At 34.4% G+C, this 27,357-nt stretch overlaps 2 protein-coding genes and 1 long non-coding RNA gene across 6 annotated transcripts; all 3 read right to left on the reverse strand.

The window, feature by feature from the left end:
* Positions 1 to 6,211: 6,211 nt before the first annotated feature.
* Positions 6,212 to 18,548, reverse strand: LOC127157324 (uncharacterized). 4 transcript variants are annotated; one of them, XM_051100553.1, is made up of 6 exons: positions 18,442 to 18,548; positions 10,158 to 10,240; positions 7,418 to 7,705; positions 7,031 to 7,303; positions 6,883 to 6,936; positions 6,212 to 6,756 (listed from the first exon to the last, which is right to left on the reverse strand). In XM_051100553.1, the coding sequence occupies exons 1-6, from the start codon at positions 18,507 to 18,509 to the stop codon at positions 6,653 to 6,655; spliced, it is 870 nt and encodes a 289-aa protein (XP_050956510.1). In that variant the 5' UTR covers positions 18,510 to 18,548; the 3' UTR covers positions 6,212 to 6,652. The 4 variants fall into 4 exon arrangements, with proteins under 4 accessions (XP_050956510.1, XP_050956509.1, XP_050956512.1 ...); XM_051100552.1 differs by having other exon boundaries at positions 10,158 to 10,243; positions 18,442 to 18,532; XM_051100555.1 differs by lacking the exon at positions 18,442 to 18,548 and adding an exon at positions 10,389 to 10,614 and having other exon boundaries at positions 6,215 to 6,756.
* LOC127157326 (uncharacterized) lies at positions 15,979 to 18,077 on the reverse strand. The gene is made up of 3 exons (XR_007825878.1): positions 17,500 to 18,077; positions 17,310 to 17,377; positions 15,979 to 16,387 (listed from the first exon to the last, which is right to left on the reverse strand). It is a non-coding gene; the product is annotated as an uncharacterized LOC127157326 (long non-coding RNA).
* A 2,747-nt stretch (positions 18,549 to 21,295) lies between the features above and the next one.
* Positions 21,296 to 24,434, reverse strand: LOC127157323 (uncharacterized). The gene is made up of 4 exons (XM_051100551.1): positions 24,307 to 24,434; positions 23,877 to 24,200; positions 22,967 to 23,023; positions 21,296 to 22,663 (listed from the first exon to the last, which is right to left on the reverse strand). The coding sequence occupies exons 1-4, from the start codon at positions 24,365 to 24,367 to the stop codon at positions 22,503 to 22,505; spliced, it is 603 nt and encodes a 200-aa protein (XP_050956508.1). The 5' UTR covers positions 24,368 to 24,434; the 3' UTR covers positions 21,296 to 22,502.
* Between the last annotated feature and the right edge of the window lie 2,923 nt (positions 24,435 to 27,357).

The raw sequence follows: 27,357 nt of genomic DNA on the forward strand, positions 1-27,357 counted from the left end.
GGACTGGTTCTCACTATTATCTAGTTGTTTATTGCTATGCCTATTAACGTATTGGTTTATTAGTACTTTTAAAGCATGTGTTCTACATGACCATATTCTACATTCCTTTTCCTACCCAATACCTAAACTTAATAACTGCCTTACTAACTATTAATAAGCTGCAAATTAGGAGTTTATTGAGGCAAAAAGTGTAATTAATGGTTTGTTAATAGCGAGAATTGGACCTTAAAATAAAGTGCAACCATTTGCATTAAAAACATAAAAGTAACAATTCAGAAACAAACAGAAAAAAATCCATATTCATCTTTGTCACTCTGGACATTAATGAGATTCATCATGGTTTCAAACAGTATGTGTGATGAGATTCTTCATACTGTATGTTTGTCTACAAAAAGATAGCCCATATATTCTAGAGTTCATATATTTATGTAACATATATTCTACATTAAAATGCATTTAGAATGAACAATGATTTAAGAATAAACTTACGTTTGAGAATAAAAAGTATTTAAATTGTATTTTCTTTTTTTATGTAAATAACCGATCGTTTCTCTAGATAAGACCCTTCTACTTCGGCTGGGATCGTTTACAATTGTTTGAAGCTGCATTTAAACTACATTTTGGAAGTTCAAAATCGGGGCACTATATCAGTCCATTATATGGAGAAAAATGCTGAAATGTTTTCCTCAAAAAACATAATGACTTTACGACCGAAGAAAGACATGAACGGATGACAAGGGGGTGAGTAAATTATTTGTAAAATGGGGTTCTGGAAGTGGACTTCTCCTTTTATGTAACATATATTCTACATTAAAATGCAATTAGAATTAACAATGACTGCTGTACAAAGAGTAAAAAAAAAACATAACGTTACCTATAATGCAGAGAATTGTTGCGATAGTCGGTGTTATGGTATTCTGCAGCACCATTTACACCCATCGAGGCGTCGACCCCCACCGTCGTTTGGACTTTTTATAGTAATAAAAATAATTTAGTTCAGTTAGAGAACAGACACCACAAAACTGAACGAGGCTGCTCAATGCAGAGTGACGACTAGAAGAGTGTGGTCAGGTGAGACAGACAAGACGATGGTGGAAGATTTAGTTTAGAAACGAAACGCAAAAGCGCCTGTTTGGCAGTGTTTTTCATTTTGAAATGCCTGTTGACTTTTGCCGTTTATCTGTGGTGATTTTGGAAGTATTTTGAACATTCGTTTGTAATTTATTTGGTTCTACAGCGTTTGGTGATTTGTACTTTATTTAAACGTTGTGTAATTTCTTTCTTATTTGTTTTGCTAATAAATGTTTTCTGTTTCTTATTTGGTTCCAGTGTGTTTACCGATTTTGAGTTTTGTATACTACGTTAGCTATTTAATCTTTATGTAGCCTAAGTTATTTGTTATTTTATATTAGCCTAGGCACAAGCATGGTGTAAGGTATTTTTATTCGTTTTGTTAATAAAAGTTCTATGATTATTTATAGGCTAAGTTAGTGTAACGTTGTGCTAACTTGAATTGCATTTAAGCAGTTGACGCCGAATTGCCGCTAGTTCAAAAGTGAAAGTAAAATGCGCACGGTGCATTTATGAGCTAGGCCTATTTAAAAGCTTAGGACAGTGAGGAAAAGATGGAAAACTTAAAATTTTTTGACGCCAAATCGCCACTAAAAATCAAAGTAACATGCAACTGTCACTGTCAAATCCCTAGCAGAGAAGCCGCCTCTTTTTTTTTTTTTTTCTTTCTTTCACTATCTCTTCTGATAAATTTTCAGTCAAATCGTTCTCTGTGTGCAGTAGAAAAAGTTTTGAGGATCTGTCCTGTGCCATTGAAGATTCTCCTCATAGAAACTTCTGATGTAGCCGAACAGTTAACTTGCTAAAGCCTCTAAAATAATAAGATAATACAAAAAAAATGAGATAAATATGAATAAATAAATAAATTCTTTAATTTTTCATAGCTCAGACAAAATCATGATTGGCTCTGGTCTGGGGGGGGTTTAGTGCCCCCGTCAACTCCGCCTATGAGTAGAAGCCAATAAAATTCGTTTTTCAGATCAAGAAAAAACAAAAATCTAATGTCCAAGGATCGAAAAATGTACTCTGATATATATATATATATGTAGAGAGAGATCTAAACCAAATAATTTGTGAACCCCTTCCGAAGGTCCAATCTCAATAATAATGATTGGCGAACCATCATATGACAGTCAATTCGCAAAATAATAAATAGATGCCATGTTTAATATAGCTGCATTTTAGAGATCTCTAATAAGTTAAATAGAATAAATTATTACTCGGTGACGTCATTAACAACGGCCCTTGTTGAACTAATGTGGTTCAAACGACGGAGATACGACCGTGTTCGGGAAACAGTGGTGACTAGCTAGTTCGTTTCCACAACAATGCATCGTACTATGGAGGTTAATCAGCAAGTCACGTCGTTCTATGGGAAACGCACCCCTGTATAATGATTCGCGATGCGAATGCGGATCGTGAATCATTCATTTGGAGCGATTCCAGGGTAAATGACTCACTCAATTGAATCGGTTTGTCTGTTCGTCCGCTTTTTGAGTCTTCAGCCATGTTTACTTTACCCTGTCAGTACTACTACTGGCTTAGCTCGCTAGTTTTATGACATTAGCTGACATAAGCGAAAAAAGTATGATGTTTACATCAGTCTGCCCATTCCAAAGATGAAATCCAACACAAATCCACAGCCATATTGAGGTGAGGTAACCGGTTTACTGCTAACTAGTGAAAACGGACCATTAATATGACGAGCTGCAGCTCAAAATACATATTAGATAGAAACATTGTGCATTATGATGGAGTTTGCAGCTCAAGTCACTGTATTTGAGCACTGCAGTTCAGTTGGTGACAGTTCAATAGAAAATCAGTTGAGAGCATCCAGTCATCTTATACCATTTAAGTGAATGTTCAATTTATCAGTATATATTGTAATAAATATTTAAGAATTTATTATTGTATCTGATTGCGTAAGTCTGTATAGAAGGATAAAGAGACTTTGCAAACTGTTGTTTATGTCTCGATTTTGAAGGTGTTGCATGCAATGTTAAGCAATGGAGACAATGGATATTACTGTTTTTTTCATTAAAGAAGAGTTCCGCATTGCACTTGGCTTGTACATTGATGTCTTTGAAGTGTCAAATCCCCTAGAAACATTTTTAAAAAGATGTGTGACATTCACTGGTCTCCATCCAAATTATTGTTTGTCTCTCCATTCAATACACCTTGCCATTCTTTGTGAGACCAGTGTGGTAAAGAAGCATGGTTATGGAAAAATTCTCCTGCCTCTCATTCAAGACCTTGTTACTCTTGAAGAGCAGGACCTGTATTTGAAACAGCCATGTCTTCAAGGTTTTCAGAAGACAGACTTGTCTTTTTGAGCTGAAGATCTCAGAGCACCGCCAATTATTTAAGAAGATATTTTCCTCTACAAAACTTCAGCCCAAACTTCACTACCTGGTGCACTTACCCAAGCTAATTGGACCATTAATAGATGTTTAGACCATGCGCGTTGAGGGGAAACACAAATGTTTGTCTCACACTGGCAGTAAGACCCCAAAGGATGATGGGTTTCCACTTAGCTTCTCTGTCTTTTTTCATACCACCGGTGGAAATTCAAAAACTGAAAGCTGTTGTTCTGTCATCACTTTCTCAGAAAAGCCTAGCTCAGTAGAAGCTTTTACAGTTGAGGTAAAACATCTGATACAGAACTTCTGTCATCTTACAGTTCAAACACATCCAGCAAACATCCGTGGTCAATTCTTTTCAGATTCCTGACTTTTCTGTTAATATAAACAACAGACTGTGACATTGAGACCTACTGAGTTTTATTATGAAGGAACACCTGTTACTGTGACAGCTCCTGTATCAAAGGCCTTAGACATATCTATTATGTCCATGCGTGCAAGGGCCACCAGATGGCGGAAATGTTTCATGGTTTTCAATTTTGTGTAAATCAGCAAATGTTTCATTTAATACTCCTAATAACATACTAAATGAACATGCTAAATATCTCTAAATATTACAGTTTAGCTGTAATATATTCCTTCATCTTCCCATATATTCAGTGATTTTAACTCTTACTAATGTGTTCATTCTATTAGACTTGTCGAAATATAGTGATTTCTTATGAGTAGTGCTCTTCTAGTTTCAGTTTATTCAGTTTATTTTCACTTCATGTTTTGTGGTCTTAGTTGTATGATTTTAACGTAGTCAGTCAGGAAATGACGACTGGTTACTGATGTGAAACCATTTTTTGTTTTTCTGAAACTGTGAGAACAGATCTGACATCACTGAATATATACAGTATACAGTTGAGTTTAAAGAGGTTAATGATGATGGTCAGAGTTTTTTTTGACAGAATGCAAAAACAGTAGCATCACAAGACTTTCCCCCCTTATGAGCAAATTTTTGTACACAATAAAAGCTCCTTGTGGTTTCTCGGTTTGACTTGAGCATCCATAAACAATGCAAAACATGGGTATTTTGAGTTTCTGGTAGTAATTTCTATATAGAAAAATTACCTCCTGCCCTCCGGCTGCATTTCACGCCACAGCAATGACGTCATGTGCAAACAGCCTATGCCCTAATAAATTAAACTCCATAAAATCTCTTAATTTTATACAGCATATAAAACCCTAAGATTCCTGAAATATTTTACAGAGGTATTTAAAGAAAATCCATGTATTTAGATGCTTCCCTCATGTGCGCTTGTTTGAATATCTTTGTAATATCACTGTACTGTCATTCACATTGTGGTGTTTTTATTTGTTATTCTTTGTTTTTATTTGTTTATTTATTTATTTTGGTAACAATTTTTTATTTTATTGCTGATGTGTAACCGTTTGTGTTTGTCACTTGTTTAATTTATAACTACTGGTTATTATTTGATAGTTTTGTATGTGACAAATAGATTAAACTCCATACCGCGTTTTAGCTACAGCCTTGACTTCCATGCTGCCGCTTCCTCAGATCCATTCCATTTGGCTCATTCAGAGTCCATATAAATTACACTCCATTCCACGTTTTCACCACTCGCACCTCCTGAGTCCCGCGAAACGGCCAGGTAAACAAAGCATCTTCTCATATCTTCTGCCCAGGTGAGTCTGTGTTCACATACTAAACAAGCTGCTATTTAAGTGAATGTTCATCATATGTTCGCCACTTGCTTGTAAAGGCATCACGTAGTCTTTGTAATACAGTTAGTTTTTTTTTTTTTTTTTTTTGTGATAAACTTTGTTTTTATGTATACGTTCATTGTGATACTTCACATTTTCTTCTAACAACACTAAGTAATTTGGATCAGAGGACACTAATTTTTTAAGTTCTTGCTTGACAAACGACCTTAAGAGTCTGGGGTCTGCGTTGTTGTATTTTTTGCTTTGTACACCACACATTGTCAATAGGAGACAGGCCTGGACTGCAGGCAGGCCAGTCTAGTACCTGAACTATTTTACTATGAAGCCACACTCTTGAAACACGTGCAGAATGACTCTTGCTGAAATAAACTGGGACGTCTCTGAAAAAGACGTTGCCTTGATTGAAGCATTATGCTAAAGTTTTTTATGCTATAGCCAGACAAAAGTATCAAAACGCATGTTATTAAAACGGACACTTCCAGTTCTTGTTTACAATTGGCTCAGCTGTGTTCGATGCCATTGTCAAGGTATTACTGCGCCATCTAGTGTTTATGTTATGTGTCACACATAGCAACATTCTGCTGCGTGTCGTTGTGAATTAACTGATAGGGGAAGGATTTTTTTTAGTTACTAGTTTTTTAGACTAATCTTCTAGTTTACTAGAATTTTGTTGCTGTGTTAAGTTTTGGGAAAAGTTCTCAGGTATTGTTTTTTTATAATTTGTAAAAATAAATGAAAAGTGTTGATTGCGTCATTACATTTAGATCTGCATATATGGCATAAAATTTCTATTTATGCATTTTTTGCGTAGCGTTGCGAATTGCAACCAATCAAACACGATTCTGTTGAGTTTTTGAATGCGGTGGCCAATCCGATGAATTCAGATGAGTCATCGCCGAAACAGCACAGTTTTTTGAGTTTGGGCTGACTCAATTCTCTCATCATGAACAAGAAAGTGCAGATGCATGAAGTAATAAATTCATTTGACAGTGTACATAACTTCAGTGATTATATTGGGAGTTTTATTTAAAGTACCTAAACTCACGCAAAATTGTGTTCGCTAGCTTTGAACCGTAAATATGAATATGAATAACGATGGAAATTAAACACAATAATGAAATAATTAGTAACTTACAATGTCTTTATTAAAATGATATGAGACATTCAGTTGTATTTAAATATATTTTATGACATGACCTGCATATCTGGTAAGAAGATGTTTATGATGTGTGTAGTTAATAAATTACACTATCATTAGGCTACTTTTAGCCATACTAGAGTTGGTTCACTGCCTGTGTTGAATCATCTAAAGCAGTTTCTAAGTCTGTAAAACCAACAAGAAGGCAGCGACCAAACTGTGCTGCATGAAATGGACAATCAACTAAATAATTTAAACAAAAGTCTACATTTTGAAAGATTCATCTGTGCTGAGTCCTGTGCATAGACAAGGTTTTTCAGAAGGCTCTGTCCAGTCATAGTCATCGCAGGAATCACTGCAGCTTTTTGACGACAGCGGCAATTAGAATCAGAACCGGCAGAGCAGCAAACACAGCCGACACAAACTGTCCCGCTGGCTCGGACAAGTCCCGGTGATCTACAGCAAGAAGGAGGAAGATTTCTGTTTATTAGAATAATATTTATATTTATTTATTTATGTTTTCATTTTTATGCTCACTGTTTGAAGATTTTGTAAGCTCTCAGTGCCTCTTATTTAACTTACTATGTTTTTTGCCATCATCTGTGCAGTTCAGTTTTTTTTCTGTTGATTTTGATTCTGGGGATATTGAAAGGTTAGTTGCAAAATTGATCATGATGAATAAACCTCAACTGTGCACTTTAAAAATAATATTTCTAAACATCCACTGAACTTTTCTCATCTGCGACGGTCACCGTGATTAAGATTTCTCCCTCAAAATCCATAACTCTGTATGTTCCTGCATCATCAGCCATAAACTCTGTAATAGTCAAGGTCCCATCCCTGTCGTTCATTCGATCGTGTGTTACACGAACTCTTTTCTTCCTGTCTCTCTTCCACACCTCCTTCCATTCTGCGGTGGTTTTGTTCTGATGCAAAACCTGACGAGCATCTGGCAACAGAACATCCAACTTCAGCTTTTTGCCTGTTTTCACAAAAAAATCATCTGAGGAGAAACAGAAAGACATTAATCATTGTTATAATTGGATCATCTTTTATTAAGCTGGTCCCATTTAAAGTCTCTGCTGGTTACATGCAAAATGGTGAGCACATGCTTTACCATGAATATGAAGTTTGTACGTCCTGATTTGTGGCTCCAGAACTGACATAGCATTCATGTAATAGACATTTAAACTGTATTTCCCAGCATCTCTCAGTCTCAGATCCTTCATGACGACGTCACATGCTCCTTTTTTGCATACTTGTTTCCGGCAGTATTCATTTTGATAAACAAGGATGTTTTTTGACAGTCTGTTTAAAGAAATATGGAAAATCCCTCTGTCCTCTAATTCACAGGGAAAGGTGACGCTGGCTCCCTTTTTTCCCATCACATGTATAGGGATGGTTTCTGCAAATACAGGCCGCTTAAAAGTTATTCAATAAAAAAGTACCAATGCTGTGTGTGCATTTGACCATTTAACCCCAACAGGGTGAACTCATGTGTGAGAAGCAGAAACATGCACACTCAAAAAACATAGTTGTGTCCCTGTTCATGCACAATATGCATTTATACACTGTCATACACTATATAAGGTTATTTTGTCACTTACAGTTTTCTTTTTCAACTGCTTACACACACAATCTTTACTTGGCACACAATTTCTGAAACCTGATACTCAAACCACAGAACCGCACACCAAATCTTTAAAACCATACGCTAATTCTCATCCTTTGACCCCGTTTTCAATTTCATAAAACGCTTTTTGCTAAACACAACACACAATTCTCTATGTAACACATAAAAATCTATCACAAAGTACCTTAATTATCTTTTTCAAACACAACTGATCAAAACACCACACTAATTCATCAACAACTTCTCATTGTGCAAACACTCACTGCTTTACCTACCAACCAATCATGGCTATAGAATAGGCTTTGGAATAGGCTTTGGAATAATCACCTTTTTCAAAATTATGTTTGGTTTCTTTCCAGCTACACATGGTTCATGTACACTACCAGTGAAATGTTTTTTTTTTTTTTTTTTAATTCTCTTCTGCTTAACAAGCCTGCTTTTATGTGATCCAAAATACAGCAAAAGCAGTAATATTTTGAAATATTTTTACTATTTACATGAAAACATTAAACCCCATTCTCTAAACCAAATTCTCAACAGCCTAAACCAGTCTGTCAAATAAATCATTCTTTCTGCAAAACCTTAAACAAGTTTAGACAGTTTAGACGCTATTTGCAGATCTCATGCACTCTTTTTGCCAAACTCTAAACACATTCTCACTCACCAAGACACAATATGTGTGTGTATTTTTCCTTTTTATTTTTATTTTTTGGTGTATTTATTACCAAACTAAGATCTGAGTTATTTTGAGAGTTTGTATGTTTATGTATCTTTTGCAAAATAATTACTATATACAGTAAACATTCTTTTAAATACATGCACTGGACACTGTGTTCTCCATTTTTTGATGTAGTGTCTAATGAATGATCTGTAGTGTGTATAGTATTGACTAATATGTATATGATTTGAAATGGTTTTGAAGCGATTGTTTGATTTTGTCAGAAGAGTCGGGGGTTCTGTGAATTTAGTATGAATATTTGGATTTGTGTTCAAGGTTTTGTGAAAATGAGTGATGGTTTCAAAAAATGTGTTTTAGCATTTCAGAAAACCAGTTATTTTACAGCTTTTTATTTGAATATATTTTAAAATGTAATTTATTGATCAAAGCTGAATTTTCAGCATCATCACTCCAGTCTTCAGTGTCACATGATCCTTTAGAAATCTTCAAAAATATGCTGATTTGCTGTTCAAGAAACATTTTTTATTGTAATTGTTATCAATATTTAAAACTGTTAAGTACGTTTTTTTTTTTTTACGATTCTTTGATGTATAGAAAGATCTATAGATCGCATTTATCTGAAAAAAAAAAAAAAAAAAAGCTTGTGTAAAGTTATACACTATACCATTCAAAATCTTGGAGTCCATATATATATATATATATATATAGATAGATATTCTTCTGAACTTTCTATTCATCGAAGATACCTGAAAAAAAACTACTCAGCTGTTTTCAACATAAAAATAATAATACATGTTTTTTGAGCAGCAAATCAAAATAATAGAATGATTTCTGAAGGATCATGTGACTGGAGTAATGATTCTAAATATTTAACTTTGAAATCACAGGAATAAATTACCTTTTAAAATATATTTAAATAGAAAACAGTTACTTCAAATAGTAAAAAATATTTAAAAATGTTACAGTTTTTGCTGTACTTTGGATCAAATAAATGCAGACTCGATGAGCAGAAGAGATTTGTTTTAAAAAAAATGTTTTAAAAAACTTTTGACTGGTAGTGTATTTATTTTCTTTCATACTGTGTAATACTGTATTTACAACCACAAATGCTTACAGTAAAAAAAAAAAAAAAAAAAAAAAATAGTTTGGTTTCAATCATTTTCCACATCTCTGCCAATTACTTTCAGTCTTGTACAGAAATGATAGGAGCTTATGAAAGAAGAGCTTTAGGTTTTGAATAACTGTGTAAATAAAAAAATAAAATATTATAACAAAGGTGTTTGTGACATAAGACAAATGTTTGCTTTTGAGTCAAATGTTTGCCAGAAGTGTCAGGGGTTCTGTGAATTTAGTTTGAACATTTGGATGTGTGTTTAAGGTTTGAAAATGTGTGTACACAGTTGAAAACTATAAAACACCCACCCTAAAAATGTCAGTTAAAGGCACCTGGCTGTGCTACAACAAAACAAATCAACTAGACTGGAGTAGCTCTACCTGGAACTGAAAATCTAAATTCGTTGCATTTTGTAAACAAAAATTACTCACCACTGTATTTGAAAACCCATAACAGCAGCATAAGTTTCATTCTGATGATGAGAACAGTAGAGCTGGTCATGTGGTAGGCTACACTGCTGAGTTTTACACAAAAGAGTTTCAGGTAAGAATTAATGCTTCCGCTTTCGTTTTCATGTTGCATGAATATTTAACATGGATGTTGCATGATAAAAAAAAAATGTCCAATTTAAAGTGCGCCTATTATCCAAAAATCACATTTACATGTTGTTTGAACACAAATGCATGTTGTGTACACAACCACTCTATAATGATACAAATCCACCGCTCATCCCACTTTACCAGCCCCACTCACGACTGTTGACGGATGTATAGAGAATGGGAACGTGATGTCAGCAACGCACGGTATTCTGGGACTTTCGGACACGGACGCTACAGTCTAGACTGAGTAATAGTGGAGGTATATGTTAAAATTTATATTGTACTTTTAAAAACACATTAAAATGAAGAACGCTTGCTGAGACATCTGTGACATGGCTTGTTGCGATCACTGTCCTTGTTCATAAAGCAACTCATGTGATTAAACCTTACTGTTCAGAAGCTCTTTGTAAGAAATCGTGTATTTGTTCAATGTAAGTCCAGTAAAACTTATTGAACTTTATCCCTTAATGAAATTAGGGCGATATGATTAAATACATCAGCGTTTCTCCATTCCATTCATCACGTACCGTCGCTCTGCACAGGGGCGTTTCTAGGATTTGAAAACGTCTGAGGCTGGTGACAAAACATCAGGGAATAGTAGTGGTGGATGGGAGCTCACATCATACTTACGTATGATGCATGTATGACGTACGTATCATACTCTAACATTTGTTAGACACAGGTTAATCTGGTGCACTTTGGGAGTTCAAAAATAAGAACTCAAGTTAACCCATGTTCAGTGTGCAAACTGAGCAAAGAAAAAAGGTTTATGGCCTGACTCACCCCTCTTCTGATACTCTGAAAACATCGAATCACGAACTGATCGTGTGAGCAAAGTCATATTGTGCTTTCGATTTTAGTTCATTTGACAGATACTTTGCCTTAGCACAAAACAACATTGTTACACTATGAAAAAAATAATAAACTGTAATCACTGCAAATAGCAAGCGTATCAAAGTATTATAACAAAATTATAACTTTACAAAAATATATTACACAAATACAATAATACATTTAAAAATATATGTTTGCATGCAAAAATTTTTTATTTATTACCAAATTCTGGTAATTTTACCACATTCTGTTTTTTTCTGTTTTAATTTTTCAGGACTCCTTTTTAATGGTTAAATTTAATTTTATTAATCAAAAAAGATGCCTAATTAATTTAAACATGAAACTTATACAATTTAAAGTCAATTTATCAAAAATTCCTAAAGTTATGTTTAGGGTCCTATGCAATGTTTTATTTTTTCTCACCTTATAATTTATACATATGTTTAAAATGCACCCTATTGTTACCAAATTTGTTTTAGCATGTCTATTTAAATGCATAAAACAACTTTTATTTATTTCTACAACAGCCTTATGAAATTCTGTGTTGTGTATTTACATTTTTCTGGTTATGAAATAAAGGCATAACATATTAATCTTTTAATTAATGAAAATAAAATTTAATTTTTGATAAATAAAGGGGATGCACTATTAAAATGTAAAAGATGGAAGAAATATTGTGTAACAAAGTTTTGTTCATTTTTCAACAGTATAGTACTGTAGGTACGTACATTCTACTGAATGATAGTGATGTATTTCTGCCACAATGTCTACAAACTAAACCGAACTTTTATTCTGACGGGTTTCCGTGAATACCTTTACATTTCTGTGAGTATATGACCATGGTTTACTCAAATGAAACCGTGAAGTGCTCACGAAAGGCCCTCAGAGCACTTCTGGAGATGTTCATGTGGTTTCTATGGCAGACACTGAAATTAAGCTAACCAAACGCAAAGCTTCCGCCAAGAAAAACTATCAAGCATATAGCACCGACTTAAGTTGCCCCGAATGAGTCTGTGTTATTAGCTTTTACCAGTTGTTATTGAGGAATAACCTACCTTGGAATGCCATGACTGACCAATCAGAAACAAGCATTCCACAGAGCCCTGTAATAATTTAATTTAAAGCACAGCCACCACAAATTCAGACTTAACACCTCTTATTTACTTTGAGATCATTGTGAGGTTACATACAGATTTTAAATCATAACAAGAAATAGTTTAATAGCTATGATACTGGGTTTGAAATCAAATGTTTGAATAGCTATAACAGGAAACACTAGCACCTAACAATGCCTTGGAAAAACAATTAATGTTAAAAAATAAAGTTTATGCATAAACCCAAATAGGAAATAAAATACTTATCGAATAAGCATGTGTCCTTTTCTGTGTCCTAAATTCCTGAAACATTGGTGTCTCATTTTAAAGCAGTCAATACAATTTATGAAAGAAAAGTCAATTAAATCTGTTTGTGGGTGTTGGTATGTGAAAAAATTCAGTAATCCCTTTTGTAATCTCTGGCATTTTTTAAAAGTAACTGTAATTTAAATACACTTTTTTTTTCAGTAACTGTAACTAATTACAATTACATTTGTTTTATAATTAAATTACGTAATTCCGTTACATGTAACCAGTTACTCCCCAACACTGATTACGCTGCAGTTATTTAATACACAGATCTAATATAAACATGCGATTCCTTCACAGACGTGTGAAAGAGAACTTAGTTTAGTACTCACATGCTCTGTGCACATGCTTTGAATGTGTGCACTCAGAAGAACATATATGATGCGGTCTGGGAAAACCCGTCCGATGTCGCGCTGGGACGTTTTCAGGGAATTCGAAAAATAAGTCGAATGTCACTTTTTTTTTTTTTTTTTTTTTGGTCAAAATTAGGTTTTCATTAAATTATTATTCTATAACATCTTGTCTATCATCGCTGAAAATATATCGGTAAAATTCACTTGTTTAGTGCAGAAAAATAGTAATTTATTGCAGCAAGCAGAAATGACTGTCTTTCTGGTATACTAAGAACGCCCTGCAGAGGTGCTTTCCCTTAACACACACACACAAAAAAACAGTTAACCTATTAAAATAAACCTCGTGACATATTTAGTAAAGGCGTACTAATCACATTCTCCGCCAGTCCTGTGTAAACTATGGCATGCAAAGTTTTTTTTATTTTTTATTTTTTTAATATCGTGAGATGGCGGAGTGTAACAACGCCGTCTAAAGTACTGCAGCTGCTCACGTAACCGATCTTACTGGTCTCAGTCTGCTCAATCTTGGTGATGTCAGTGCCCTAAACGATGTTATAACGGACTATTTCACATCCTGAGATGAAGGATCGGATGATGAAGTTACTAAAGAGGAGTCGTCCGATGACAGTTTTATGCACAGTGCGCGAACAGTTGTGCTGCGCTCGCTTTTACTACAAGGTAGACTGCATTATTGCTGCATCATTAAAACATAAAATGGGCGATCAAAAGTTCGGAGACTATGCACGATAAACAACGGAAAACAGAGGTTAGTATGGTTGTGTAATGATGCAGTGTAGCACTCATAACTTGACAGACAGCTCTCGTTAAACCCATATAGTTAATGTGAAAGCTGTCTCATTTTAAAGCCATTTTTCTCAAAATTCCATTCCTGAAAATCGTCGCTATCAGCCAACTTAAGATAGCCATAACTTTGGTTACGTTCAAGCTATGGACAAAACAAACAGTTTTGGAAAGGGCTTGAACCCAGCTTTCATATGGCATCAAAAATTTCACCATGTGTTCGGTTTTCCTAGATCGCATCACATGTATATAAAGTTTAAACTGATGTGGCTTTAAAAGGCATGATTTCAGCACAATAGACATGATAATCAAAACCAAACAAATGTTTTTTTTTTTTGTTTTTGTTTTTTTGGCTGAGCATCTGACCTAGGAGCTGTAAAGACACAGCCCTGTTCTAAAAAGGGGGGCGAAGAGCAGCAGCTCATTTGCATTTAAAGAGACGTGCACTACAACAGCTGTTTCTGCTTCCACTCAAAATAGGCATTTTCAAAATTATATAATAAATGATCTGTAGGGTATCTTGAGCTGTTACTTCACAGACACATTCGGTGTAGAGCTGTGACGGTTACAATGACAACCTGCACGTGATGTCACACAATCTATAACAAGCATAAAATACAGTGTTTCTGCAACAGTTATTCTGCCGTGGCCGTGTTCAGTGTCCCCGCCGGCAGCAGCAGAGAGCGCAAGTGCCTTCGCAGCTGCTGGAAAAGATCCCCCTTCATACGCACACAATAGGCTAAAGCTTGCAAAACTCCCGGAAAAGTAATTACTATGAGTGTGTGAATGAATTACTATGATACTTGAATGAATTATTAATAAACTAGTGTTTTCTGAGCCAGTGTCCTAAGATGACGATCTCGAGTCGACTCGCCATCTGCTCATTGGACGCGCCTTTAGAGAGAAATGCATAATGAAAGAGTTTTTGTTTTCGATTTGAATTTTTTTTTGTTTGTTTTAAAGTAGTATAGTAATAATTCAAAGCTTTCTATGGATATATTTATCTGTGAGGTAAGTGTTCGCTGAGTTTCGTTTATTTTTTGTGCAGCGCTCCTGTTCAACACCGAGACATCAGAAAGCGCATATTGTTTGTTTTCTTTATTTTTACAAAAGCACAACATTTTGTTAATATTGTGAGTGCACGCAAATAATATTACACTATTTACAGTTCCGGATGATATATTACGCTTACCTTTATGAGCAAAGATATGGCATATTTAAAAAAAATTGCAAGTGATTGCGCTGGCGCCTCCATGTCCTGCAAAGCGCATTTAGCTTCCCCACTCGAACGAATGATTGTACGCATAATAGCGTGCGTTTATCTAAGTTAAACGTTTAAAATAACATAATGATATGCTTGAAGATTTTATTTTAGGCAAGTCGTGATGATTTGAGAAGGCAAAATTGAACAAACATAGGCTGTGATCAACTCACTGCCTGCCTCTGGCCGCTTGGTCGTTACGTTACAATTTTAATTTTGTTAGGGCAAAAATCTTAATTTAACAAACAAAAATGTTCCAAACACATTTCTAAATTAACTTTTTAAAGAAACGAAAAGAAATATAACCACGTTCCTATTAAAAACAAAACTGGGCTATTTTAATGGATGCAACAGTGTAATGGGAAAGAGAGAAAAGACTCGGGCTCTAGTCGGACTCGGGCCGGTAATTTTGAGCCGTCAGACAATGGTTGGGCGAGGTTGTTACGAATTTATGCAACAAATGTTTGTTTAATATTTACCGTTCTTATTTTGGCTACTTTCTTATTTAAATTTATAATTTCTTTGATGTTTACTTTCGTGTTTTGTAGGCTAAAATTAAACACGCACATTGTGTGTAATTCAAAATTATATATCAACACTGCGCCACCGACGGTAGTTCACTCTAAACCCGGATAAGTTGAATTTACTTAAAAAAATTGGAGGAAACTGGTTGCCCTAAAAAATTTAAGTAATGTAAAGTTTATTTAACTTAAAATGTTTTGTAATATGAATTACAAAGGTCATTTCATTTAACTTAAAATGTTTTGTAACATCATTTCATTTGCAATTATTATAACTATTATATTTAAGTCAAATATACTAATTTCCAAGTTAAATCTATATCAAATGTTTTATTTTTCCAATTTGTTAACCTAGAAAATTAAGAAAAAGCAAACAAATAAAGGAACATTAATGCAATTTTCCCTTTTATTTTAAATCAATTCAATTACAAATATTCAACTGAAAACACAACAAAACCATTTTTTCATATCCTGAAAACATTTCCCCATAAAACATGGGAGAAAAAAAAAAGTTCAAAAAGATACTAGTTCAACAAATTAACTTATCGTTAAGCACACAAACAAGTTTTCCTCAGAATCGCAACAAACAGCATCAAAACGATATGTTTTTTCCACACTCTGAGTTCACACTATTGGCAATACTGAATTTTAGGTGTCAGCTCACCTTTTCCCGACAAAAAATATAAAATACTTTTCATACACTTAGGATAGTCCAGGTGTAGGCAGGGAAATCAGTCTGAAAACAATGGACATAGAAGGCCTGAGATTGGTCAGTTCATCCATTACCAAGCTTTCTTCCAAGATGATTCCCACTCTAGATGAGGTGAGCTGTGAACTTTCTTGATCAACGCTGAGGATTCTTACTGAAGTCTGTCTTGTCAGCTGCCTCCTAACAGAGGAAGAAACAGAACGACAAATACATTATCAAGTCAGTTAGACAATGCTGTTGTTAAATACTCAAAGTCATATGCTGCCTTCACACCATGTCATAATTACTTTAATTCTGAGAGGACAACATTGTGATGTTCAGCTTGTGAGCTGTTCATGTCAATAGACTGGGAATTGCGCTTTTCTATGGCAACACTATCAATGTCTAAATTAATCTGGAGCAGTCAGATACAGTGGTTAGGTGGTACAGCTCTCAGAAAATTTCCAGTTTACAGATGGTAATTAGACTTTAGGGTTTACGTTTAATTGTACATCTACAGAATATTTAAAGTAAAATCCACATACAAACACTACTGGCATATGGTCAGGAAGATCGGTGTTATTCAGGAAAGCTTGTAAACAACAGGAATGAGTGCAGGACAGACTCACACCATCATCATTATGAATAATCTTCTGACACACACTGTGCTAGTCAAAGTGATCATCCTCAGAACAGGTCTCAGTTAACCCACGACATACAGTTGATCTTGAACTTTGGTGTGAAGGTGGCATAAATGTGAACAAGGAAATTGTTTTGTTCTTGAATAATTTCCATGTTTGAACAAAGAGACAGGGTTTCACAGACAGGGCTTCACAGACAGGGCTTAGCTTAAGCCAGGACTAGGCCTTAGTTAAATTAAGATACTTAAATAGCTTTTATAAAAACACCTTAAAAACATTACTGGTGTGCATCTTGAGAAAAGAAAAATGGCACTGACATATTTTAAAATATGTCATTACAAGGTATATTCAGTAAAGACTCCTTGTCATGTTATTAAACATGTTATTTTATTCTGAGACTGGCCTTAAGCCTTGTCTGTGAAACCAGGAGGAAAATGTGTAAATAGCAGTGCTCTCTTATCAGTTATTAGGATCATACTTACACTTTCAAAGCATCTCTTCCATTTCTTCTTTCTTCCAAAACAAGATAGTCGTTAAGAGGACTCTGAACCTAGACAGAACAGAAGTATATTCATCCGCCTTTGTATTTATACCGCTAATTAACGAAAACTTACGCTTTCAAACAATAGCCATGTCTAAATTAAACGTGGTACATTAACGTACTGCACTCACCATATTAGCTCCACCTTTGTCGCTCCTCGGCTGGAATCGCGGCTACTGTATGAGTAAAACTAAATTTACACTCCTCACAAACAACAGCTCCTCGAGTGAAAAAGAAATCATTGAAAGAAAAAGGCAAAAAATGTTAGTCGAACTCGCCAGTCAGGGGTTCAAGCGCAGGCGAGTGAGAACACTAGCTATCAACGGATGAGAAATGTCCCGTCGTTTAGACGAACAACAACTTTTGCCGATCACAAAGAGTTTCTCGAGGGACGTGATAAAAGATAAATGGCGGAAAACAATGCCAATAGAACTATCTAAATCTAAATTTCCACATTCATCCACAGCTTAAATTCATACACAATCACAGTGACAAAATGGCGCTGTTACTCGCAGCACCGGTGGAGGAGGCGTGGTCAGGAGATAAATTTCATAATACGAGTTAATTTAACTTAAGTTTATTCACAGGTTCAAATATGTCTACAAATTAGTAGAATCTACTTATATTTTATAAGCAATGCAGTAAAACTTAAATATTGTGTTCAATTGTAATTAAATGGTTTAATTAGATACAAAATCCGGGCTTACAGTGTTGGTCCATTACCACCGCGGTGGAAAAAATCTGCCACCGTCACAGCCCTAATTCGGCGGACGCCTGAGATTTATTTTACATCTTGTAAAATGGCGCATAATATGTGCCCTCGAATACTTATTCAAACCCAAACCCACAAACAAGTTTTGCCACCACCCAGTCCTCTCATCAGCGAAATCAATCTCATGATCTAATAGATAACCCACAAATAAAAACCATTATCATAATCATCATTCATCATCGTCATAATCACGTTCACTTGTTTCCTTAGCAGGTTTAGTTTTACACAAAACAAAGCAAAACTATTGTATAACAACACAAAATTAAATGAACTGATCTGTATTAAAAAAATGAGAACTTACATGGCAAAACTTATGCGTGTCTTTTGTTCAGATGTCAAATGTTTAACAGGAAACACACACACACGCATCTAGTGCTTCCACAGAGTGTTTTTTTTCCCACTGATGTTAACAGGGGTTTGACTGGTTACTACTTTGTTTTGTTCCTGGATTAAAACCTGTATTTCCGGCTGGACGAGACATACAAAAAAAAAAGCTCACATTCATAAGAAAAGCTCACATAAGTTTTACATCCTGCACTGTAAATTCTAATTAGTAAACCTTACTTAAAAAAAGCATGCAAACCGACTGCCTTGAAAAAAACAAGTGAAGTGAAAAAAAGAATAGTATTTTGTACTTACAAAGGTTTATTAAGTGTTGTAAACTTACACGCAAGATCTGGTAACTCAGAATCACTTAGTTGTATTACTATAGTCTAGTAACTGAAGTGCTTGAAAAATCCATTACAAATGAATTAAACCAAGGTTCCATTCATATGACAAATAAAATTACACATAAATTTAAGGCAGTGACAAATCAAAGTTAAAGGTAATGTATTTTTAAATGTTTTTCAGTGCAGCTTTAAGTACAAACCAACAACAATTGGATTTATGCTTCCTGTAAAAAGTGGAGGTAGCAGTAGGAGGATGAGTTTAAGTTTGTCAGTGGGTTGACTGCACACGTTGCGTATACGCATTTCTATACATTTCTATTTGAGGCCACAGGCATAAAATCAATTCAAAAGCAGCATTTCCTCTGTATTACTGTAGCAAGTGTTTCAACTCAGCAAAGAAATAACAATTACTGTGAGACAAAGAGCTCATTTAGTTTAAACCCAAAAGGTGTAATCATGCAATGGCTATATTGTGACGTATTAAAACATATATTGTAGATAAAATTTTAAATTGAAAAAATAACTTAAAATCAACATGCGTTTGCTGCATCAACTCGGGGCAAAACAGAAAACTAACTACAAAGTTTTACATTTGTGACAGTAAGCATCTAGTGTGAACAGAATCACTTGTCTTTTGTATATGCAGCCCATGCACAAAGTAAGCCTAAGTCAAATGCAAGCAGCCTCTGCTTCTTTTCCCAGTTTCAGCAAATTCTTCACCAATTAGCCAGAGCCAACCGATGTCAGCACAAATTCAAAACATTGCTTGTTATGCATGCTCTAACTGTCCTCATTTCTTCTTCTGTCTTTTGTTGCACATTATAGCAACACATTAGTGCACTGCTGCCTCTCACTGGTGTATTCATGTCATTGGTTTTGTTGTGGCTACTTGAATATTTTAAGCAAGCCTTACTCAAAGCACCAAGTAAACTGTTTTATTCACCTTAAAATTAGCTGTAACTTAAAGGAAAGTCCACTTCCCAAACAACAATTTACAAATAATGTACTCACCCCCTTGTCATCCAAGATGTTAAAAGAATGTAAAAGGAATTATGGTTTTTAAAGGAAAACATTTCAGGATTTTTCTTCAGTGGACTTCATTGGTGCCCCTGAACTTCAGAAATATAGTTTAAATGCAGCTTCAAAGGGCTCTAAACAATCCCAGCTGAGGAAGAATGAGGATGCACAACATCCTATTAGGTTCTGTACTGGAATTAGTTTACCTGTTTTCGAGTCATTCGTTCATCTTATGGGGCTGTCATGTGATGCTGATTTTGCTAAAATTAACAAAATGACTCGAAAAAAGATTAGTTTATTTTGCTGAATGAGAATCAAAAGTCTGAGTCGGTAAAATGATCTGAACTTCCCATCACTACTACGAATCACGTCTAAGTTCATCGTCTGTGTACTCTGGCTAAAAAGGTAGAGTATGGCAAAAAACTCCACCTTATTTTCTCCTACAATTTCAGAATCGTCCGACATGTTTAGAGCCCTTTGAAGCTGCATTTAAACTACATTTCGGAAGTTCAAAACGGGGGCACAATTGTGATAGAGTTATCCTTAAACATCCCAATATTTGTTTGCTGAATGACGATTCTGATGTTAATTTGAATGCTTATCAGCATAGAGTATTTCACACTGCACTAACTGCAGCAAAAAAGGTAATCTTTAAAATTTGGCATGAACCCACATTCCTAGCTGACAAAATGTGGCTCATAGAACTAAAAAATATTGGGCTGTTAGAGCACTCAACAGCAAGGATCAACAGAGCTAAGCCAAGAACAATTAAGGCATGGTCAGAATTTATTGAGAAGCTTTCAGATATAATAACGCGATAGACTAAAGATTGTTAAAGATAAATGGTTGGTACAGGTGTGTATAGATGTGGTAGTCACCCCATAGTTTTCCTTTCTCTGTTTGTATTTTTATTTATTTATTTATTATAATTTAGTTTTTTTTTTTTTTTTTTTTTTTTTTGTGCTGATTATTCCAATAGTGAAAAATAAAGCACAAAAATCAAGAGTCAAAAAAATCGTTTAGGTTTCTTTTGCACACTGAAATTATCAGTCATTTTTAGTAGTAGTTATCAGCGACATATTTTTAATAGGAGGATAAAATTGCGAAATAATCATTTATCAATCAGCCCTACTTTATACTTTTAATACTTAAGTACATTAAAAATCAAGTACTTTTGTACTTTTACCCAAATAAAATTGAAATGGAGTGCTTAATACTTTTACAGAAGTAATATTCTGTTACGGTATCTGTACTTTTTACTTTTTGTACTTGTTTTGTGCATGCGCACTCAACACAGCTCTGGCCTTTTCAGCGCTGACTAATCTAGGCACCTCTGATTGGCCAATGCATTCCTAAGTTCAGCAGAAATGTGTGTGATTGGTTATAAGGCTCAACACTGCAAAAAACAGCACGTAAAAAGCAATCTGATGTAGTATGTGAGGCAATACTTTTAATTTATTTGCATATTTCATTTTAATCATGACAGCCGTAATACATTGTTTAACTGTGCAGGGGCCATTTTGTCCCTTTGTCAATTTTGCCACAAGCCCTCATTAATTTCCAACCCTGCTGCACAATGAATCATTGACATTGTGTCTACGCTTCATTATAAATCGCAAATGTGGAGGCAGAGATCAAAACTAGACCACTCCATACAGCGTTTTTAATGGTGAGTGGATTGTAACTGCCTCTGATTTGCCATTGCGTTCAAGAAATCAACAGATATGTCTATGATTGGCTACATTTCTCAAAGCTGCTAAAACAAGTTGAGAATAGAAACCTTAGATGCTCTTCAGAGCGCAACCTGAAAGGACTTCCAGCGCCCGTGATGAGTAATGCTTTTCTGTTATCAGTAACAATAACAATTTATTTTCACCTCATATTTTTGTGGATTAGCTGTAGGATCTTATTGCATTCAGTAGATCACGATTGTTCATTGTGTGACACTGATGTGAAACAATTTTTTTTTTCTTAAACTGTGAGAACACATCTGACATGATTGCATATATACAGTTGTGTCTTAAGAGGTTTAGCATTGCTAAAGATCAGGTTTTTTGTCAGAATATGCACAACACGTGTGATTTATTAGTTTTACTGCTGTTTATTTGATCAGAAATCTTAACGTTACATTGAACACTGAGGACATTTTATTTGAACAAGCTTTATGTGTCATGGCGTTTATGTTTTCTCTTGAACTCATCTTATATGTACATATCAAATTGCCACTTGAAAATGACCTTTCATGCATATCATACATTTTGTATGCAAAAGTCTGCAAAGTTTGCGGCTGAAAGTGCATCATAAAGTAAGTTAATGTCTCTTGAAAGAAAGAGTTGACTCCATACTGCTGAAACAAGTTATTTTAAATTCAAATTCTGTGAAGTTCACACATCCAAAGATGATATTTTGAGTCGTTGAAAAATAAGGTAAAATTAAATGCATAATATAAGCAAAATGAAAATGTTTTTGACCATGTATGCATGTAACCTGTCGTTGAGGACTCCCAAAACCAGATTATGAATCTTTCAAATAGCATAATAGGGGCATTTTAATGCTCCTCGAGGGCTTTGCCACATGAGAACTGAACCACATCAGTGGTAACATATATGCTGCTTATTCCAGCACACAAAGTTAGTGTCATTTAGGTTTTTGTTTTTTGTTTTTTTTTAATCAGTCAGACCAGCACGTTTGGCTGCGGCCCATCCTTTTTCCGCCAACCGTAAGAGTGAATGATTCCTCCTGCAACAACTGTAGCCAGAAAAAACAGAAGCACAGACAGACCAGCACCACCGAATATCAGCTCACGCTCCGTCAGCATCACCTTGACTGTAGAGGCTACAGACAGACAGAGAATTATTCATAAACCAATTAAACAACATGATAAAATTGCACTGAAATTACATCTGTGATGTACATTCTGTAATAATGTTACAAGTAGTTATGTCGCTCAGTAACTATGAACAGTTTTAATTCACTTTGATGGATGCATGAAGAACTTTTAACCTCCATGTAATATTTCCATTGGACAAAAGATTGTTAGATTATTAAAATTTGCATAACCTATAAGATATGCACTAATGCACTTGATGAGTTCCTGAAATCAAATAAAATACAAGCAAGAATGATTTCCGCTCTCACCTGTGATCTCAATGTCCTCTGGTGGTTCTGTGACATAATGAACTTCGTCCTCTCTGTCTGAAAATGTTTAAAATATATGATCACTTACTCAAACACAAAGAATTTCAATATTATTATAACAGCAAACTCCTCAACAACACCAGTGCTGGGGAAAGTTTTAACAGTAATGCATTACAATATTGTGTTACTCCCTAAAAAAGTAACTAATTACGTTACTTAGTTACTATTTATGGAAAGTAATGTGTTACATTACTTTTGCATTACTTTTTAAATCTGGGCAGGGCTTGCTTGTTTGATTTAAATGTAAAAAGTTTGATTTTTAGTTAATCAGAAGTAAATTTTGCTTATTAGTATAGTTGAATTGGATCAACAAAGATCAGCAGCACAGACATTGGTTATTAAAATGGGATTAAATACATAAAGGAAACAAAATGTAACTGCCATTACTTTTTTGACAAAGTAACTCAGATACTTTTTGTAAATTAAAAAGTAATGCATTACTTTACTAGTTAGTTGGGGAAAGTAATCTGATTACGTAACTTGCGTTACTTGTAATGTGTTACCCCCAACACTGACCAACACACGTAATTTGAGGAATCATTCACAGCATAAAAAACCTCAAACATCCACAAAATCTTTCCATTGCAAGGTTCTTTACAGTGGAAAATGGTTCTATAGATGATTAAAATGTCTTCACACTAAGAAAACAATGCTTCTTTTAGGAACTAATCACTAGAAGGTATTCCTTAATCATCTTCTACTGTATTGCAGTAATTTTTTTGGATTTTTATGGACTATATGGAAAGTTTATTTGTAACAGTGTACTACTAGTGGTGATTGAAAAAGTAAAATAATTCTTAGCATTAAAAACATGATGAAGATTTGAGAGAAATTAAAAAGCTGTACTAACCCTCCATCACTAGTCTGATGGGTTTGCCGAACTGCATTTCATGATGCCTTGATGTTCCACAGAAATAAAGACCTGAATCTGACTCTTTTAGGTCTTTAATAAATAGCGAGACTGTGTTGATTCCTGTTTTTCCAGCTGTCAGGCGATGTCTGTGATAACTTGTATGTCGCAGTGAATTATATTTGAAAGAAACCAATAGCGTTAGTCGTCCAGTATCAGGATTCTGGTGATACCAGTCCGTTCTGAATTCACTGGTGTTGCAGTTTAGTTGGATGCTTTGATTTAGCTGGAATCTTAACAGAGTCACATCATGATCTGAAACATCTGGAAAAATCATAACTGATCATTTGAAATGATGTGGATAAAACATTAATTATATTTAAGGATGAAAAAGTCAATGATGTGAAATTGTAAGGTAGAATAAATTTACCGCTGGAGGTGATCTGAATAATCCTCAATGACAAAACACAAAAGAACACGATCTTCTCCATTGTCTTTTGTTTATAACAGCATTGATCAAACTGCAGGATTCAATGCAGTGCAGAGACACTAAACCACAATGTGTTTCACTTCCTGTTTTAATGCTGTAAAAATTAACAAGCTGTGATATCTTAAACTGTTTGAGGAAACTGATTGCCTTAAGTTTTAAAACCATAAATGTGAGTACTGTAAACTCATATAAACTGAGTTAAATTCACTTGTATTTTTAATTGTTGTTTAGTCAATTATAAGTTTACTCCACTTAGTCCATTTGAATTCAGGTTACAAATCTGAGTCTGAACAGCTATATAACTACTGAAATGGTTTGAGGAAACTGATGGCCGTAAAAAGTTAATCAAAATCAAAGTAATAAAGTTACATATCAGACAAATTAAAAAAAAAAAATATTGGTCCAAAGCAATAATGACAGAACTGGAAGGTATTCTTATTAGGGTGGCTTGAGAAAGCCAAACTACTGATCTGCTTTTTAAGCTCTCACTAGCCAAGCCTAGTAACTAAAATCATGTTGGTAAATTGTTAATCATGTTAGAAACATAATAGCAACATGCTAGTAACATGCTAGCCAATCATGCTAACAATATGCTAATCATGCTAGAAACATGTTAGCAACATGCTTGTAACTTGCAAATTGTGCTAGAAACACACTAGCAACATGTTAGTAACATTCTAATCATGCTAGCAACATGCTAATCATGCCAGAAACATGTTAGCAACATGCTAGTGACTTGCAAATTATGTTAAAAAAACATACTAGTAACATGCTAATAACATTCTAATCATGCTAGCAAACATGCTAATCATGCTAGCAACATGCTAATCATGCTAGAAACATATTAGTAACATGCTAATAACATTCTAATCATGTTAGCAACATGCTAGAAACATACTAATCATGCTAGCAACATCCTTGTAAGATTCTATTCATATTAAAACATGCAAGCAACATGTCAATAACATGCTAATCATGCTAGTAACTTGTTAACCATGCTAGAAACATAATAGCAATATGCTAGTAACGTGCTAATCATGCTAGTAACAAGTTAACAATGCTAGAAACATGCTAATAACATGCCAATCATACTAACAATATGTTAATCATGTTAAAAACATGTTAGCAACATGCTTGTAACTTGTAAATTATGCTAGAAACACACTATCAACATGTTAGTAACATTCTAACCATGCTAGAAACATGTTAGCAACATGCTAGTGGCTTCCAAATTATGCTAAAAAAAACATACTAGCACCATGCTAATAACATTCTAATCCTGCTAGCAACATGCTAATCATGCTAGAAACAGATTAGCAACGTGCTAATAACATTCTAAAGATGCTAGAAACATGCTAGAAACATACTAATCATGCTAGTAACATGCTAGCAACCTGCTTGGAAGATGCTAATTAGGGCTGGGTGATAATTCGCTAACGATAATTATTTCAATATAATTTTCCTCGATAAAACGATATGAAGAGTTCAATAAATGTTCAATATAATTTTTATGTGCCAAAAGCGTAACAAAACAGTGCGGCTCATTTGAATTGCGCCACATGCTTGAAACATTTGGTCTCTATTCACACTTTTTTTTTATTCAGCCTACTTTGATTATGGTTGCACTTATTGTTTGCACTTAATACGACTACTTTCAATTATTTTTTTATTTATACTGTTTTTATTTATATTTGTAAAAGGATCTTCAGTTGGGAGGTCAAACATTCTAGAAGCTCATAATTCATGTACAGTTCTAAAGTCTGAAGAGACTCCTATGAAATCATACAGGAGAGAAGCCAGTCAGTTGAGTTTGTAATGTATGTAAATGCAGGAAATGGGATTAAAATATTTCCCCCCATTTTGTGAGAAATTAATCTTTCTATTTCGATATTTATTTTGTTAAGTAAAATTAATGATCTGGTTTCTACAACTTTCACATTGGAGCACAATCTGACTTTAAACTTGAAAGAAATAAAGATTTGACATTTATCGTGATAATTATTGATATCGACTGATATGAAAAAATTGTGATAATTTTTTTGCCCATATCGCCCAGCCCCAATGCTAATCATATTAAAACATAATAGCAACATGCTAATAACATGCTAATCATGCTAACAATATGTTAATCATGCTAGAAACATGTTAGCAACATGCTAGTGACTTGCAAATTATGCTAGAAACATACTAGCAACATGCTAGTAACATTCTAATCATGCTAGCAACATGCTAATCGTGATAGAAGCAGATTAACAACATGCTAGTAACTTGCTAATCATGTTAAAAATACTACTAACATGTTAATCATGCTAGAAACATGCTAGTAACTTTCTAGTCATGCCAGAAACAAGCTAGCAACATGTTAATCATGTTAGTAACTTGCTAGTCATGATAAAAAATGCTAGCAACATGCTAGTAACTTGCTACTCACGCTAGTAACATGTTAAACATTCTAAAAACATGGTTGCTACTCATGATAGTAACATATGTTAAACATGCTGAAAACATACTAACTACATGCTAATCATGCTAGCAACATACTAATCATCTAATCTATCATATCTATATATCTATTTACATTTAAAACTTCAATCTGTTACAGATGCCTTAAGTTTCCAGGCTAGGCTTTCTCAAGCCAACCTAAAGTTTGACTTCAACTTTTTGATCTAGTGTATTTATTGAAATGCAGTGTTTACAAAATGTTTTCAAGCATAAATCAGTGGGCTGCAAAGTCAATATAACATAAAAAAAAAAAATCTTTTTCACCAAATAAGTAAAGACTGTACAAACAAGGAACTGTTTAAAGGGACAAAAAATAAAAATTCTGGCATTTAATTGCTCAACCCATTTTTTTAAAATACTACACTATTTTATTTAATATGTTATTGTATATTATAATTATTTTTGTACAACAGTTTGGTCAGTGTAAGCTGAAATTAAATGTGCTCCATAAATAGAACTTACTTGCTGATACATACCCTCATGTTTCAA

This window comes from Labeo rohita, unplaced genomic scaffold, assembly GCF_022985175.1.
Source record: "Labeo rohita strain BAU-BD-2019 unplaced genomic scaffold, IGBB_LRoh.1.0 scaffold_1039, whole genome shotgun sequence".
NCBI classification, from domain to species: domain Eukaryota; kingdom Metazoa; phylum Chordata; class Actinopteri; order Cypriniformes; family Cyprinidae; genus Labeo; species Labeo rohita.